Genomic DNA, 17,364 nt, shown 5'->3' on the forward strand with positions numbered 1-17,364 from the left:
CAGCCTGAGCTCTTTGGCACTGCGGCTGCCTAAAGTACCTGCAATGATGCCTGTTGCTGGCTTTGCGAAGGCCTTTCCTACCGAGTGTCACAGGATGCCCCAGAAAAAGCATTTCTTAGTAACTGCCCTTGTGGCTGTTCTCAGTTTGCGCAAAGCTTGTTGATCTGGGGACTGAGCAAAGAAGTCCGTCGTGCATTTCTTTCACATCAAAGCTTATTTTGTAGCAGTTTGTTGGTGCAGGTAAGCTGGGCACATTTGTGAGAACATGGGTGTTGCACCAAATAAAGATTAGTCTGCGGGTGGTGTGCTTTCTGTGGTGCTGGGAGCTGTGATGTTAAATCCTGTTTTGGGGCTGGAGTGCATTTGAAGCTCAAAAATAGTGTGTTACGAAGGGAGGTGAATTGCTTCATAGTTTTGCAGCTGATCATCTCTGTATAGCATTTCTGTACTCCTGTAGTTGTCTGTTGTGTCACATGATGTGTAGTACAATGGTGTTTGTTTTCTTCTGCTGTTGAATAGCTTAGTAAACATCATGTTCTTTCAATTCACGACAGTGAAGGAAATTTATTAGCTTGTGAAGATATTATGGCTTGTTTTCTGTCCTTTTGCATCATCTGTCTGTGTTTTTCTTGTGTTGTTTGAATGCTGGAGAGTTGGCCGCCTTCTTTTTTTTTTTTTTTTTGTTTTTTTCCCTCCTTCCTCTCCAAATTAATGCATCGCACTGTAGGAGTAAATTTACAGAGGAGATGAGATTGTGTGGTAGTTCTGCAGTCCAGGCACCTGCGGATCTTGGATGGGTCCATGAAAAACATTGATTTGTCAAAACACAAAGAAATAGCCAACACTAAGTCCGTAGTGTGAGAATAACTTGTTATATAGTGTATGGAGTCTGCCGGTGTTAGTTGTTGCTGGGACTGGATTAATTACACTGGTGCTTAGAGAAAAGTTTCTTTTATCCCTACTTAATGTGTTGCGTTTTCAAAGCATTGTATGTATTTACTATGGTAAGTAGTAGCTATAGTCTGTAGCATTTTCTGCATTATAAAAATGAGACATTGTCTGACTTTCTCAAAGCTCCTTAGTGTTATAGTGAGAGAAGCATTTCATTTTGCAGCTCAGAGGAAAACGCTGAGACTCTTAGGTCTGTGGGGAGAAAAAAGTTTTAATGACTCAAGTGGGTTTTCCAACTGCTTCCAAATGTCATGTTGAGCATTGTCCTGGTTTCGGCAGGGATAGAGTTAATTTCCTTCCTAAGTAGCTGGTACAGGGCTGTGTTTTGGATTTAGGAGGAGAACAATGTTGATAACACACCGATGTTTTAGTTGTTGTTAAGCAGTGCTTACACTAGCCAAGGACTTTTCAGCTTCCCATGCCACAACAAGCATTTATAGGTAAGCATCTGTAAGTCAGAAATCTTGCCTCCCGGTGTTTTGAATTACTCTTTAGCTTTTGATGGCTACAGTCTGTTGAACTGCTGTAAAGCAACAGGTGAGGGTAGATTCGACCATACTTTTGGGTCCTAGTTGTGCCAACATGTCTGACACACTTTGTTCCTTCATCTGTGGTGCTGAGGGAGGAGGACTCTTCGGGAGCAGTGGAGTTTGTTCAGTTTTCTAGAAAGGTACAGCCTCTTGCGGAATTGATAGAGATGGCAATTATATTTGGTCAATGTGAATACATTTTCTTATGCGTTTACCTGTGGAAACTAGATATTCCTGTCTTTGGTGTGAACTGTTGTAGCAAGCAGTTTAAAGCTTTAGGCGTCTTGCAGAATGACAGTGCTTCAGGACTCCTGTAAAAATCTTTCCACCTCCTCCCTGTGCTAGTTATTTGAGTTGGATGCTGGAAAGTGGAGATGAAAAATGCTTGTGATCTACAGATCAAATTCTGTCGAAATGAATAGTCCCTATGGACTTTTTTTATTAATCTAATTCCAGTGTAAAGTCACTGACCTCAGGGGAAGTAGCAAGGTTTGTGTTTGGTTTTTTTTTTTTTTTCTTGTGTGAAATATGCTGTACGTGCCATGGTAAAAACATTTCAGGATTGTGTCTGATCATCTCCTCTATCCTGTCTTGTGTATGTGGAAGTGACTGCAGTGAATCAAACATTTTGCATTTGTGTAATCTGTATTTTCAACTATGTAAAATCAAAAGTCAATGAGATTTGGCTCAACGAATTTCTGTTTTACTGTAGCATAAAAATGTCTCTTAACAGGCTAACATCCAGTTGGAATTATTCTAATCCTATTGAGCTCTTGCTAATGAGACAGGCATATGCAGCCATCCAGCTGCCAAGTACAAATTACAGGTATCTTACAGGGGAGGCGGATTCTCATTTAGAAAAATGAAAATGAAAAAACAAGTGAACTGATCAGGGAACCCTACTGGAGATCCCCACTGAGTTCATAACCTGCACGTACTCGGTTTCTAAATTGATGTTTCCCCTGTTTATCATATGTTTTGAATGCTTTTGCTTTTCAGGGAGTTCTGAAAAGCTAATGTATATTTATCATTGTTTCATAAACCTGTCCTGTTTTGTAATTCCCCCTTCAAAGTTCTTTCTGCAAAGTTCCTTTCCCAAACAATTTTGATCCTTTCTATTTGGCAAACAGTGTGTTGACTTTTCTTCTTCCTTGCCACACATTTTAATAGAACTGAAACAAGCAAAGATGCCCTTGGCTTACTTTTCTGCAGTGTTAGCAGGAACTTACATAATCTCAAGAATATTAAGTATTCCTTGCTTTGCTTTTTTTTGTGCAGAGCAAGAAAAACAAATGGCTCATGTACCAAGGGACTTAGGTAGGAAATTCAGGTGTACAAGGTAATGTTTCAGATTCTAAGTGACATCGCTCCTTTTTGTAGTTACAGATGCTGCTAGACTTGAAGGATTTAATGTTGTGTTTTTGAAGGAGTAAAATACATGGTAATGAATTACTGGAGTAGAGACAAGATGGTGAGTTAGTTTTGGTTTAAGTAGGTAAAGTGAGGGCTCATCTGGTTGATGCAGTGACTTGAGAAGAACATGAGCAGAAGGGTCTTACTGGTGGCTGTAAGAAGTTGTAAGTACTCATACTGCTTTTGAATATGCTGCAGAAATTTATATGTTATAGGCATGGTGGGCAAAAATGTAAATTATTATCTGGGAAAAGGTTTAATATGATTTTTTTAAAAAAATCCGGAAGAGGCATTCTCATTTTTATAGCACACTCGTTTCTGTCAGCTTCACTTCCTCTTACTTATTTATATATTGCTATTTGCATCCATTAAAGAATGGGTTTGCTTTTCTCTAAGTGCTCTTTGATGGTTCTACAGTACATGGTCATGGGATGCACTTCCTTTCTGTTCCTCAGCCATTAATCCAGGCTCCCATAATGACTGGAACTAACGAAGTCCTAAAAACAAAACCTTACATTTCTGAAACTCACTGGTCTTTTGGTAAAATAAATGAAAAAGCAGTCTCTGATGTTGCTTTTCTCCATTTGGATCTTGGATTGTGATTTAAACTTTTAGCCTATCCATAAAGAAATGATCTACAGGTATTTAAGGCAAACATGGGTGGAGGGGGAGAAAAACCTGTTAGGCTTAAATTCTTTGTTGTTGTGTAGAATTATTTATCCCTTTTGGCATAGGAAGTGGTCCCTTTACTGCTTTGAACGAGAACAGACTAAAGGGCTGTAAATATAGGTAAATTTTTCTGGTCAAAATGATGCGTAAGATATTTTTAGTGGTGCTTGTTTCTACAATATTTTGCTGAAGCAGGTAATTAAAGAAAACAAGAGGTTCCCAATACAGGTGTTAATTCTGGGAAGATTTCCCAATTGGTGCATCTGACAGAGCCAGCTGGGAATCTTGGAACGTGGCGGTTGACTGAGCCTGAAACTTCCATTGAGTTCAATTCTTTCAGGTTAGGATCACAGGCTGGAAAAATACGTAACGGTGTGTTAATAACAGTCTGGTCCTTGGTGAGCGCATCCCTGGGATGTACAAAGCACTGTTTCGCCAAAGTCCGTAACTCTTCCCTTGTCCCCCCTCCTGCTGCCTGACAGCACAGTGGTTTCACCTGGAACTCTGCAAGAATGGATCATGGTTGTCTTGTCTCCCTGTAGGTTTGGATGCTGAAGTATCCTGGTAAGGTGAAGGGAAGGTCCCATGTTGGCACTTACTCTGTGTGTATGTTTGTGTGTACGTGTGCAGGAGTCAGGTAACATCACCTCCAGCACCTCCAAAACACTACTCAGCTTTAGGTGGTCTAAATTACTGGAGTATTCCAGAGGCTAAGACCAAAGAAATGCTCTGTTGACGCAGATTAATGGTTCCTCCAGCCTGGTAGTTTGTCTCCAGCAGTGACAATACCAAATGTTAGAGAGATGATGCAGGCCTGGCCACTTGTTCGTGTCCAGTGCCTCTATATTTCCCTAATGTCTGCAGCTGTTGAGTTAGAGATGTTGGAGAATACATTCCAGCTAGTTTCTTTCAGTATTTGTTTTGACCTGTTGTATGCGAATACATTTAAGTCCTTTTTTTTGAACCTGCTGATGCTGTGAGCCTCAAATCCTGCAGCAAGGTTCAGGAGTTCACTACCTAAAGTGTAAGTGTGCTTTATCCCTTTTTAAACTGATGTCCTGTTAGTTTCGACAAGTGCCACTAGTTCTAGTAGTGCATGATTTGGTGAAAACCTGTTTTGCGTTTCTGTTATTCATCTCGTTTCTGACTTCTGCAGACCTCAGTCATATCTCCTTTCAGCCTTTTCCAAACTGAAGAGTCTTGGCCTTAGCGTCTCTGCAGAGAACAGCTGCTTCATCCCCTCCGTCGTTTTAGTTGCCCTTCCAAGGGCAACAGAAGATGGAGGAGACCAGAACTGCACACATCTCTCCAAGTATGGGCATAGTAAGGTTTTATACAGCAGCAGAGTGATTCCTTTGTCTTGCTCTCATCTTGTTGGATTCTGGGCTACCGCTGAGTTATTAATCTCATTTTTCAGAGAACTGTAAGTGTAGAAAAAGACTTAATTGGCAACTACGTTCCCAGTGTGTGCTGCTGAGGTTCCTGAAGTCAGGTTGGATGGACTGGAGCTTTGAGACCTCTGTATTCCTGTTGCTCTTCTTTTTAATATAGGTTGGCAATGTTTTCGTGCTACTACTGACTGTGTTGCAAAGATGAGATCTTTGGAGTTTAGACTGTGAGAAGGTGTGTAGTGCTCAGCCAGATGGGCTGTTTTTTCACCCTCTAAAGCATCTTGATTCTGCTGAAGGTGGCAGCAAATGTGTATTACATATCTAAGCAGACGAATAGCAAAATGACAACTAAAATTGATACTTCTAGTTAGACATTGTCCTATCATTTCAGGAGGAATAAGCTTGTAGTATCTCACAAAGGCTTCTGATTTCCAGCTATACTAGTTTTCTCCTTCTTTCGATATGTTTTGTGGTTTCTAAGATACAGGTCCACTTGCGACCTCTCTCTCAGGCTTCATAAACATGTATGTTTTGGCTGTGCAAATTTCTAGTGTTTTTAGCAAAAAATATTTTTCCTATAGAGTGCAAGTTAAACTAAATTAAAAGGGAAAAAAACAATGGGGCAGCACGGTTTGAATGTATTTAACAACTTCCAGTCACACCCGTATTTTTAGGAAGCCTAAGTTGGGCAGGAGCTTGCTGAAGCAGTAGAAAAGGCTTCTGACATGCTCTGACACTACAGTGACACAGTCGTAGCCTTGGAGAAAGATCTTTAGCTTTTGTGACAAACTACTGGCATTGCAGATGGATTCAAGCCAAAGCTTGAACAGCTTTGGCAAATCAAGAATGTTGAAATTGAATTTTGTTTAATTAAAACTAAAAACTTCTCTAGTCTGTGATATAGGCCAATTTGGTTCCGCTTCTACGTTGTCGGTAGCAATCCACAATTCTCCTGCAATCCATAACACAGGTTAGAGAGAATCAATGTTTTCATTAACTACCCAGACAAACAATATCCTTCAGCTTCAAACTCAAACAATATGTCAAGTCCTAAAAAGGATATACGTTTGTGTCCGGTGTAACTGGGCTGAAGAACATTCTAGAAAAAATAAGCAATTCTTCACAAAGAAAGCGTATTCGTCTACAAGAGCTCTTAATGGAGGAAGATTTACTGCCAAACACATTCTTGCACATGCTTTCTATTCATCTATTATAGCATGAACCCAAACTTCACTGCGTCTCACAAGTACTGTATGTTTAATACTGTTGCATTAACTGTATGCTTAGCTTTGTTTTCTAGCACATCTTCATACATTACTTTGTTTGAAGTGTTTACGTGACCTCTGCTAACAGTATTGAGTATTTTGGTAGTACTTAGTGCATGTAATCGCAGTTTGCTTGTTTGAGGAACTAGTGCTGTGTGTTCTCCAGGGGAGAAACAGAAACTGGGCCACAAGGACACAGATCTGCCTGCTCAGCCCATTTCACTGAAATGCAGATATTTACATCAGGCATCCGTAGTAGCTACGAGCTGTGTGTAGCTCATGCTCTGGTGTCAAGATGCAGTCTGCAATGTGGGGGAGCTGTAAGCGCGATGTCAGAGATCTGCAGCAGAGCAGAGGCTGTAACCCAGATTTCTTAATTCCAGGCTTATTTTCAAACCGCTGTACTACTCTTCTTACTTTCCAGGTCCTTTTTGCATGATATTAAAGTGCTTTGCATACAGTACAAATTAAGAAAAATATCTTTTTCTTGTGAAAATGTGGTTTAAGGCACAACTAAGAATGTTTGGGAGTAGAATATTAATGTAGTAACATTAGAAAGCTTTCCTGTTTCTGTAGCTGCCATGAAGCATGGAACTTGAAATGCTACAAATAAATTTTATGCATTGGAAGAAGCTACGCTGTCAGTGGAATGGGGAGGGGGTTCTCATCTCTGCGTGTTCTTTGTGCAAGAGGAGAGGGGCACCTGCATCCCCTGTAAAATGTGCAGCTCTTGGTATTTGGGAGTGCGGAAGAGGGTGTGGGGCACCCACGCTGATAGTCTGCGGCATAACAAAAGAACGAGGATCTCTTCTCCTCTCCGTGTGGTATCTGTTATGGTCTTCTGCCACTGCCATCTGAAAGTGAAAAGGAGTGTTAAAACTGTGTAAAGTAAAATACATCACTTGGGTACATTGTCTTCTTTTAGGGTGTTGTAGGATATATTTTGGCTGTAATTCCTCTGTCCTCCGTGGTACCTGAGTAGGACAAGTGTGCGCGTGCTCCTGTCCTCCTCTCGTGCTGTGTTCCATATGGTAGTACAGATTTGCTTGCTCACTTGAGTTTTCTTAGCTGCTCTTTCTGGGATCATGATCCCCTGTGAAATAGCTTTTTTTCCTTTTCCTTTTTGAAGATGGAGTCCTTGAGTAGGTGGTACAGCCTGTTGTTTTTCTTTGAAGGGAAGAAAGAGGAGTGAACTAAAAGTTTTGGGTATGTCTGTGTAGACTTTCTGGGAGAGAGGGAGGATTTCTTGTATGTTTGAGTTAAGTTCTGTGTTTACATTTATTTGAGAAGAGTTTTTGCACTTGAGTTCCTACTACTTTCCTAATGGTATTGAAGAATTCAGAAAAATCTATCAAATACTAACCCTTCTTGTGTCCTGTTTGTTGTCATTGAAGATACTCTTAAATAAACCATGAGGAAATACGTTTCTCTCCTTTGTTATTTTCCATGATGTGCAAGCAGTTCTCACCTTCTAACTTTTACTGTAGAGGACAAGTGACTGTTACCACAAGAAAAATTGATATTTTCTTTCTTTCTTGACAGCAGGAGATACTGGTTTTAGTTTGGCTGGACCTTTAGTTTGACTGACTGTTGCTTTAATAAATCCAAAGTGAAAGCCATTATGGTAGCAGAGAGTGGCAGCAGCGTTCAGCAATGGGTTTTTTGTCTCCTTCCAACTATTCAACCTTTTCCACACAAATAGCTTAAGAAACCCAGAAGAGAATCAAGAAGTTCTCTCTTACTCCTGACAGCGTATTTTTTTCACAGTCTTTAGGGTTGGAAACAATGGCTTTTCTAGTCTTACTATTTTTATACTCTTTCAGTGTAGCATGCATACCATCTTAAGATGGTGCCTCAGTTCAGAGGCCTAAACTGCTGTGATTGAAGTGAAGTAATGGTCTCCACATGTTCATGCTCTACTGGTTGTATTTTTAAAGGCATCTCACTTTCAGCAAGTAGATGCTCCGGATTTCTTTGAAACTTGTGATTGTTTCATGAAGTTCAAGCACATGATCCAAACCAGTTTGTATGCAGTGATTTTTTTTTTTTAATTTATTTTAAGTGTCTTTATTTTTTGCTTATTTTCTCATCGTAAGTTCTTTAAAGTGGTTTAGAAATTGTCAGTAGAGCTACAGAATTCATCCCTGCTGGTTCTTAAGGTTGTGATATACCAGTGTTTAGGTCATAACTGCTATAACTGATTCTAAATGAGTTTTTTCTTTTTCACCATGAAATATACAGTTTTCAGTGTCTGTGTTGCTGATTTAAAACAGAAACCTGTATGGACCATAGCTACCCTTCCAAGGATAAAGGAAGAGGGAAAGTTAGGATGACTTTTTTGCAGAAACCAACTTTTTGAGTGCTACCTACTGTAGGAGATAAGAATATGTCTTTTTGGCTACTGCTGTCTCCTGGGTCTTTCTGGTAGTGTGATCGAGTCATTCCAGGTGTGGGCTTCTGGATCCGGTGGCAGAATGGGTCTCGAGCAGGTGAGCAGGGTGAAGAGAGAGAGGGAGAAAGAGAATATTGTATTGATTCTTGAGTAGATCTCAGAAATTTGGAGTGACACCAAGAAACTTGTCCCCTGTGTCAGTTTCATTAAATTTTCAACAGTTTTGTTGGGATCTCAAACTTCATCGATTAAAAAAAAAATTAAAAATCTTACTAGATGATGTTACTCAGAGGTTAAAATAAATGACGGGGGGAAATAAGCGCCCATGACACTTCTTTGCCGTACTAGTATACCAGTTTGAAAACAGATGGACTATTGGAAGGCATGGGTAGGCTTTTGATGGATTTCTCTATGTAGTTGTGATATCCTTAGTGTACTTTTGGCAGGTAAATAGTAGTAACTGCAACACTCCTAACAAATAGTTGCACTGGTCCCTGAGTCTGAAGTAGAATTTCTTCTTTATAGTTCTTTGTAAGTAATAAATCAGGATATATTTCATATGTTATACTGTGCCCATATTAATGACTCTCTGGAAATATGATAACTAATAGATAACTTTCCCTTTTCATAAATCCAGTAGTGTAGTAAAAAAGCTCTGAAGCATCTGAAAATTGGGGAAGCAATAAAACACAGTGTTTATGTTTTACTGTTTTCTTGAAGTACAGTGTTCTCTACTGAACACCAGAGACATTTACCAGAAACAAGCTTCACTCAGTGAAGTGTACAGACTAATAAGAGTGACTGGTTTGTGGTAGGTAGTGCATTTTTCAGGCAAAGGCTTCCTGTCCTTATAGATAATTCCAGAATATCCCTATTTTTGTAATCCTTTTGTCCTTAGGACCTTATCTACCAGTGATGATGTTGAGGACCGAGAGACTGAGAAAGGCCGCCTGGAAGAAGCTTATGAGAAATGTGACCGGGATTTGGATGAACTCATTGTCCAGCATTACACCGAGCTCACCACTGCGATCCGCACGTACCAGAGCATCACAGAGCGCATCACCAACTCGCGCAATAAGATCAAACAGGTGAAATCTAGCTTTGCATGTGTTTGCATCCGCTCGATAGCGTGTACTCTGGGTACAAATCTGTGCACCTCCTCTACCTTTTGCCTGTGTACTGTCCTTTTATTGGTAGTGTAATGTTGTAAGCTCCCATTTTAACCTTTTATTTCTCTCTCTCTCTTCCCAGCTACTTGTCATCATTCTGAACTGAACTAAAAATTGAATTGAAAAAGCACTGTTACCCACTAATTCTGAACTAGGCCTGATTTTCAAGTCGCTCTGTGGCACGGCTAGGAGCGGACCATCCTGTTCTAATGCAGTGGTCACAGGTTATGTCTTACCAGCAACATGTTTTCCATAGGATATCTCTCTGTTGTCTGAGAACACAAGTAATTGAAAAGCAAAACGAGAGGTGGATATGAAGCACAAAGCTTTGCAGTGCCCCCTGTTCATTTATTGTCTGGACATGTTGCTATCAGTTTTTTGAAGTCTTAAGGGCTGCTAAGCTAACACCTTTCCATCTAATCTGTTCATGTTTTGATATGTTGGCCTCCAACCACCTCCTAAATAGTCTGGGTGATTCATCAGCTTGCTTTTCGCTCAGAGAATATGAATTTTGCTGCTATTTCCAAACTCAGTTCTGTTGTGTGAATGTACATGAACTCGGTGCCCCCGTATCTTTCTGTATTTTGAGTGCTCACACGTCGGTAGCGTGCCAGTAAATAACTCTGGCGCTCTTTGTTGTGGACTTGTTCCATCTGCTCTCTCCCTGCAGCGATAGATTAGTTCTTTGGACTCCTGTCCTATCTCTTACTTCCTGTATAGTTTGCTATACCTAAACTTTGCAAACTAGGCACCAAATTTATTCTGTTTTTTTTTTCCCTGGCTATGTGGAGGTCTCAGCTTAAAACCTTTCACAGCAATGCTTTAGGAGCAGTAGGCTTTTCCCCTTTTGGGGCTATGTACTGACCCTTCTGGCTTTTAAAATTCATTTAGCATTTTCAAAGAAAATGAGACCATTCTGATGTTTTCCAAGGGTAAGAGTTCATTCTAGGATTTATGTACAAAGCTCAGCACTTTGAAAGCAGAGATCAATTGCACTAAATTTGAAATAAACTGTAGCCAGTGGCCTATTTTCACACAGTATACTAAGCTTTGCAGAGGTCAAAACAAACATATAGGGGTGTGACCTTTTGGTCCTGCCTAGAAGAATGACTGTAAAGGTGAAGGACCTTTTGATACTTAGGTTTTCTTATTAGGTTTGGTCAATATGTATTGAAGTAGCTTTGACCTAATCTCACGGGAGGCCCCAGATCTGGTTTGTCATCAATCTGTATTGCACTACCAGACGTTCTTTTGGTGTTCCCGTTGTGGAAGGTAGATGATCGCACAGGCATTTACTTGCATTACGAACTGTGGAAGTGATAGGTAGTCCAGATCCCTCTGTGTATGTACCTTTTGTAGTCAATTCTTGTATGAATTCCTGTTGGGAAAGGCTTAGTTTTGAATCTAGCTTTAGAGGTGTTAGTGCTGTAAAACTGAATTGTAAAGAAGAAACAATTTGTCCTACCAAGGAGAGGTTCTTTCTTAAAGACTTGCTGTTCATCCCTTCCCTTGCTCCAAAATGTAGATACAGTTGATTTTCCTTCTTGCAAGGGCAAGAGTAGGAATGTCTTATGAGATTCCTTCTAGCCCCACAATTGTTTTGCTGACCTGATTTGGCTCTATGTAACAGCAGTCCACTGATGGTGGTGTGCTAGGTCAGTGAAACATTTTAAATTAAGGTATTGAAAAGGGATTAAGTCTGAAATGAACTCTGTATGCCGTTTAGTTTGCCTCTGCTTTTGCAGCAAGTTATAACACTCTTACAGTTGCTTGTCTCTTGGCTGAGGCTGAGGATTTTTCTGTGTCATTCTTTTCAGAAGGACATTTCAGAGTGCAATGTTGTTGTATTGAAATCTTAGTCTCTTCTGACTCTGGATGGAGGCTGTCTTATGTAGCTGTTGTTAGTTACCAGTTGTCTGTATTCTGGTCCGTCTATGTGTGTCACATGTATTTTTTTAAACTGCCTTTAGATGGACAAGGTAGGAGAATGTGCAGCTAAAGTGGGATTTCTGGAGTGCTTTGAAGGCTCATTATTTAAAAATAAATTGAAGGGCCTACTTCTGAGAGTCTCTCTTCATGTGTAATGCAGTGAGAGTTCAGCCTGAGAAAAGGTTGGACCCTAAGTATTCATAACTTATCACAAAAACAAGAGTAGTGTGAAAGCAATGTGTGAAGCTGTGTTGTTAATTGCTTCCACATTTTAATATGTATTATTGATTTGCATTATGCAAGAAATGCTAGGTTATACTGACCTTTCCAGAGGATATCGGAAGAACCTGAAAGCAGGGAACGCAGGCTGTGTGTTTGAGCAGAAAGAATGGAGAAGAAAAACTCTTGATGTTTCCCGCATTGGGTAGAACAGTAGAGACTTTGCCAGTTAGAGAGGATGGCATGAGGCTTGAGAACAAACTGAATGGCAAACACCAGGGTGTTTCTCTGGGTGATGTAATGGCCTTGATAAATAATGGAAATGCTGAATTGAACTGTACCTTAATGCTACTTGTTCCGATGAAACCATATCTGGTTTCATCTGGCAATATTGGTATTGCTCAACGTATTAGGAAAATGATTGTACTCTTAGATAGTCAGATTTTAAGAAACGGATACCAAACTTGAAGAAAGGAGGAGACGTGCCAAAAGATTTAATAGGCAGATGGAAAATGTTTACAGCAGAAAAATTAGTAGTGGCTTATTTGCTTTCACTGAAAATTGGATTCTTGCTGTATGCCAAAATACTGAATTGATTTTTAGAAAATGTGCAAATAAGTCTTTGGTCATGGTTAATAGGATCCTGCATTTGTTCACGTTATGATAGTTCAGTTAAATTTTCACTGGTGGTACAAAACTTGTACTAAAAAAGATTTGACTATGAAAGCAGTTCCAGTTTGTATGCACTCTGTGTTTCCCTTCAGCCAAAGGAATAACCAGCAATTTTAAGGAACTTGGATTTGGTTATAGTCTCGTTATATTTTTGGAATTCCTAATAAAGTAAATGTGGGAAAGGGCTGATCTGTGTTAGAAGTGCCAGTTACAGGGACAGATTTAATTAATCTTTTGACATGTTGCTTTTAGGTGAAGGAGAATCTGCTATCATGCAAGATGCTGCTGCATTGCAAGCGGGATGAGTTGCGCAAGCTGTGGATTGAAGGGATTGAGCACAAACATGTCCTGAATTTGCTGGATGAGATAGAGAACATCAAGCAAGTGCCTCAGAAGCTGGAACAGTGCATGGCCAGCAAGCACTACCTCAACGCAACAGACATGCTGGTAAGATGTGATACTTCATACTGGGCCAGAACCCACTGGAAACGCACCGGTCAGCTGTCTAATCATCTGCACACAGAGCTGCTGTCTATGTTATTATTTGCTTTTTTTTTCCCTGCTTAGTTTCTTCTTTTGTCATTTGCTGCTTTCTTGTACTGGAATTTCCATTTGGTTTTGTTTTGATCCTTCCTGACTGGACTTAGGGTCACAGTTTCCCATCCTGTTCGGTTAGCTCTTGTCTTTCAGAGCTGTCTTTACCTGTTTAATTGTCATGATCCTGATGCTTTCTGTAACCATCTAGTTCTTTACCCATTTGATCTGCACATAGGATTTCCTTCTGCTTTGGCAACCTGGTGCTTTATTTTAAAATTAATTTCCCAGACACCTGCCTGTATCATCTTCTTTCTTTATACCTTACCAGTTATTTCAAAACCATTTTTGTTATGGAAGAGCTATCCTGTTTCTCTCCTATTTCATCTCTCAGAACACACTCACAACTTTGGTCCTTATTAAGAGGGAAGACTGTCTTTCACCGTTTAGGTGTGTTTGCCTCTCATTGTCTTCCTCTAGGTCTTTTACCAGGACTCTTAATCTTTCTACTTATTTCCAGCTCTTTTTTCATCTTTTTTCTCTCTCCCTTTGGGTGTTCTTCCTTTTCAGTTCCATCTCTTTTATAAGCATGCCTTTCAATTCCAGTCTTGTGGTGGAGGTAGAAGTTGCCTGAACTTGTCTAATAACAATCTTTTTTTTCTCTTTCTCTTGTTTCTAAACGTAACAAGCACGCTTCCTCACCAGGCTCCAGTTCTTTCTTTCCTGGAACTGTCTTCTACCAGTAATTAAAATCTTTACAAGGGAGGACATCCTTCCCCTCTACTCAGTCCTGACACGTGGAGTGCTGAGTCCTGTTCTGGGCTCTCCAGTATGAGAAGATGGAGGTACTGGATTGAGTCCAGTGAAGGATCACAAAGGTGGTTAAGGGACAGGAGCATCTTGCATTTAAGGAGAGACTGAGAGAACTGAGACTGCTTCACTTAGAGAAGAGAAACCTCAGGGAGACCTTATCAACGGTTACAAATGTCTGATGGGAGGGTGCAAACAAAACAGAGCCAGACTTTTCTCAGTGGTGCCCAGTGGCAGAAGAGGCAATGGACACAGATTGAAACATAGGAAATTAGTCTGAACGTAAGAAAACACTTTTTTTTACTGTAAGGATGGTTGAGCACTGGAACAGGTTGCCTAGAGAGGTTGTGGAGTCTCCATCCATGGAAAACTTTCAAAACCATACTGGATGTGGTCCTGGGCAACTGACTCTAGGTGACCATGCTTGAGCAGGGAGGTGGCTTAGATGTTCTGTAGAGGTCCTTTCCAACCTTAAGCAGTCTGTGATTCAAAAGTGAAGGCAAAAGTATGTCTGTTCATATTCCTCTTTGTGTTTGCCAGAGAATGCCTTTAAGGAAATCTTTTCATTGCCTTCCTTTGTTATTGTTTTTTTTCAACTTTACTATCCTTTGTATTTCTCTTAGCTGTGCCTCTTCACTTCTTTTTAATAAGTCGTTATTCAACAGGAAAAAGAGCTGGAAGTCTTAGTGTTGTCACCTCCTATTCTTAGAGCCCAGACTTGAACTTTAATTTCCTTCGTTCCGTTTTATCTCATTTTACTTTTACCTGTCTAAAACTTACCTTGTTCCCTCTGAAACATTTTCAACAGTTTGATGTCAGTCTCCTCATCCCTTTCTCTGATGGCATGTGTAACTCTGTCTGGATTTTTGTTCCTGCTGTCACATCCTCTTGTGTGGTTTCACTCTGCTGGCACTTTCCTGTTTTTTTTCTGTTGCTTGTGTTCTTTTTTCATGCCACACCTGGTGCAATCATCTTTCTATAATCTGATCACAATTTTCCCTTTCTTCCTTTATGAAACCATCTTTCAGGAACCCTCTCAATCTTACTCTCCTTAGAGTCTCACTGTCCTTCTAATAAGAATTATTGTCTTATCTTTCCCACCATATTGTAAGCCGCCTGGGATGGGTAATGTATCCATTTCTGTTGTGTAATGTAGAGTGGAATTTTTATGATACTTTATAAAGTGTTATGTAAAACCTATTAGAATTCCTGAAAACAGATCAGCAATGCAATGACTTGAGGCAGCACATATGAGAAGAGTGCAGTCAGGTTTTGCCAAAACTTTTGTCAGGTTTCTGATATAGGAAATTGGAGCGTGGTGTTCATCGTGATATTTTCCATTATGAGAGATAAAGAAGTAGATGTAAATGAAGGGCGTTCAGTGTAAGGGAGGAAAAACACGGTATTCAGCGTTAACATCAGTATCAATTGAAATGTTGGTGCTTTCTTTTACTCATGGACTTACCAGTTTTCTTGTTTTTTTTGTTGTTGTTTGTTTGTTTGTTTTAAATCCAAAAAAGTTCTTTTCAGAAGGAAATGCCAGAAAAGTAATTAATTTCCTATCAGGAATATAAGATAGGAAGTGTATGAAGAAAAAGAACGATACTTAGGATTTATCATGTAATATGCTTTTGAAATGGTTTGCAATATGTATATTTGTGATATCTTACTGGTTTGCAATATGTTGTGTGTGCAGGTTTTTATATATACACTTATATACATACACAATACGTATGTGTGTGTAGGTAAGGTTGCCCAAGGCTATAAGAGAGAGCCAATATTTGACCTTACTCAAGTATGGACTTCTGTGGTATACGATGCTGTTTTTTGTTGTTTGTTTTTTTTTTTTTTTTCCCCCAGAATAGAGTATCTTTTCTAAGAAGTCAAATGATAATAATATACAAAGCAGTTGTTAGGGGTTGGGTTTTTTTTAATATATCAAGGAATGCAGAGAAGCCTCAAGTGAAAATTGAACACACTATTTCAGTGTGTTCATTGTGTTTCAAAGAGTTCATTGACACTTGCAATTCTCATTTGAAGACAAGTGTACCTGTAATAAAGAACAGCAACCTACCTGCATTTGGAGCTTTTTCATAGTCAAAAATCTGTAGGCTCATTGGCTTTTGCCATCTTCTGTTAACACTGCCTCTGCAAGACTGTGATGTTGTAATCACTCACTGGCTGCAGGATAATTCCTTTCTCCTTTTATATGGTATGAATATTACGTAAAATAATTACTAAACTGTCAGGGATGCAGAGTGTATATAGATCTCTCTGTCCTTTTGTTTCATTCCTCAAGGTAAACAGATGCTCATGGCTTATAAAAACCCCAGAGTGATCTGACAAGGAGCTTGTATCCCTCACATTGAAATTGGAGGAGTGATTAATATTGTTGCCTGTAGCCTTGTGATATGTACAGTCGAAATTAGACCTTTGCAGCAGTCGTGTTAGGTTGATGCACGCACTCTAATGGCATAATTTCTGGTTGCTGTATCACATTTCTGCAGTCTGTTCTTTGTATTCCACTCACATTAATTGAAGTAATTTTGCCACTGAAGCGTGTTTCAAACCTCTGCATTTAAATTGAAATTTTAATTCTCTTATTGTTTGGAAAAGACGGCTGAAGATGGCTTGTTACAGGTTTCATTATCACTCAAAACTCTCCAGCTGCTGGTTCTAATGTGCAATGACTGAGTAATGCTGGGAACAATTGTTAATAAAAGAATGGCAGCTTTTCCCAGTAGTATGAACACAATGCAAAGGTATTTTGTGACAGCTTACATTTGTATGAAGTTAAAAATTTTAAGTGGCAGCTTTTTTATTTCTGATTATGTATCCATCTAGAGTAGCACAGATGAGCTTCAGATATCATGTATTCACGTTCTGTGTTCCTCCAGCATCTTGATAATACACACTCCGGTGAGCAGAGCTGGTAGGATCAGGTTTGTTGTTCTGTAATTGCACCTTACACAGGTTGTGTTAAAAGAACCTAGTTCCAACCTCCTTTGAATTGTGAAGCTTTGGAGAAATTAGGAGGGTCCGGAACAGATAGAACTCCTGTTTGAGATCAAATACATTTTGGTTATTGTCAGTTTCTGTATACAGTTCTTTTAAAGTATGAGTTTGTACATTTTTCTGCAAAGGACCTGATTTTTCACGCACTGAATTGCTAAAAGCAATGTTCACTTTTATGTGGCAGTTGAGTACACATGCATGCATCTGTGTGTATTTTCTTTTTAACATAAAACATAAAAAGGAGGCTGAGGGGAGACCTTCTTGCTCTCTATAACTACCTGAAAGGAGGTTGTAGCGAGGTGGGGGTCGATCTCTTCTCCCAAGTAACAAGCGATAGGACAAGAGGAAATGGCCTCAAGTTGTGCCAGGGGAGGTTTAGGTTGGATATCAGGAAAAATTTCTTCA

General features: G+C 39.7%; 1 protein-coding gene across 1 annotated transcript in view; it reads left to right on the forward strand.

Moving 5' to 3' along the window:
* Positions 1 to 17,364, forward strand: part of EXOC4 (exocyst complex component 4) — a 473,947-nt gene that overhangs the window by 62,007 nt on the left and 394,576 nt on the right. Inside the window, exons 2-5 of the mRNA XM_009328697.1 lie at positions 8,648 to 8,708; positions 9,332 to 9,422; positions 9,510 to 9,699; positions 12,853 to 13,047. Coding sequence (XP_009326972.1) covers positions 8,648 to 8,708; positions 9,332 to 9,422; positions 9,510 to 9,699; positions 12,853 to 13,047 — 537 coding nt within the window. The remainder of the gene's footprint in view (positions 1 to 8,647; positions 8,709 to 9,331; positions 9,423 to 9,509; positions 9,700 to 12,852; positions 13,048 to 17,364) is intronic.

The sequence above is a fragment of the Pygoscelis adeliae genome, unplaced genomic scaffold (genome assembly GCF_000699105.1).
Source record: "Pygoscelis adeliae isolate BGI_AS28 unplaced genomic scaffold, ASM69910v1 Scaffold207, whole genome shotgun sequence".
Classification (NCBI taxonomy): domain Eukaryota; kingdom Metazoa; phylum Chordata; class Aves; order Sphenisciformes; family Spheniscidae; genus Pygoscelis; species Pygoscelis adeliae.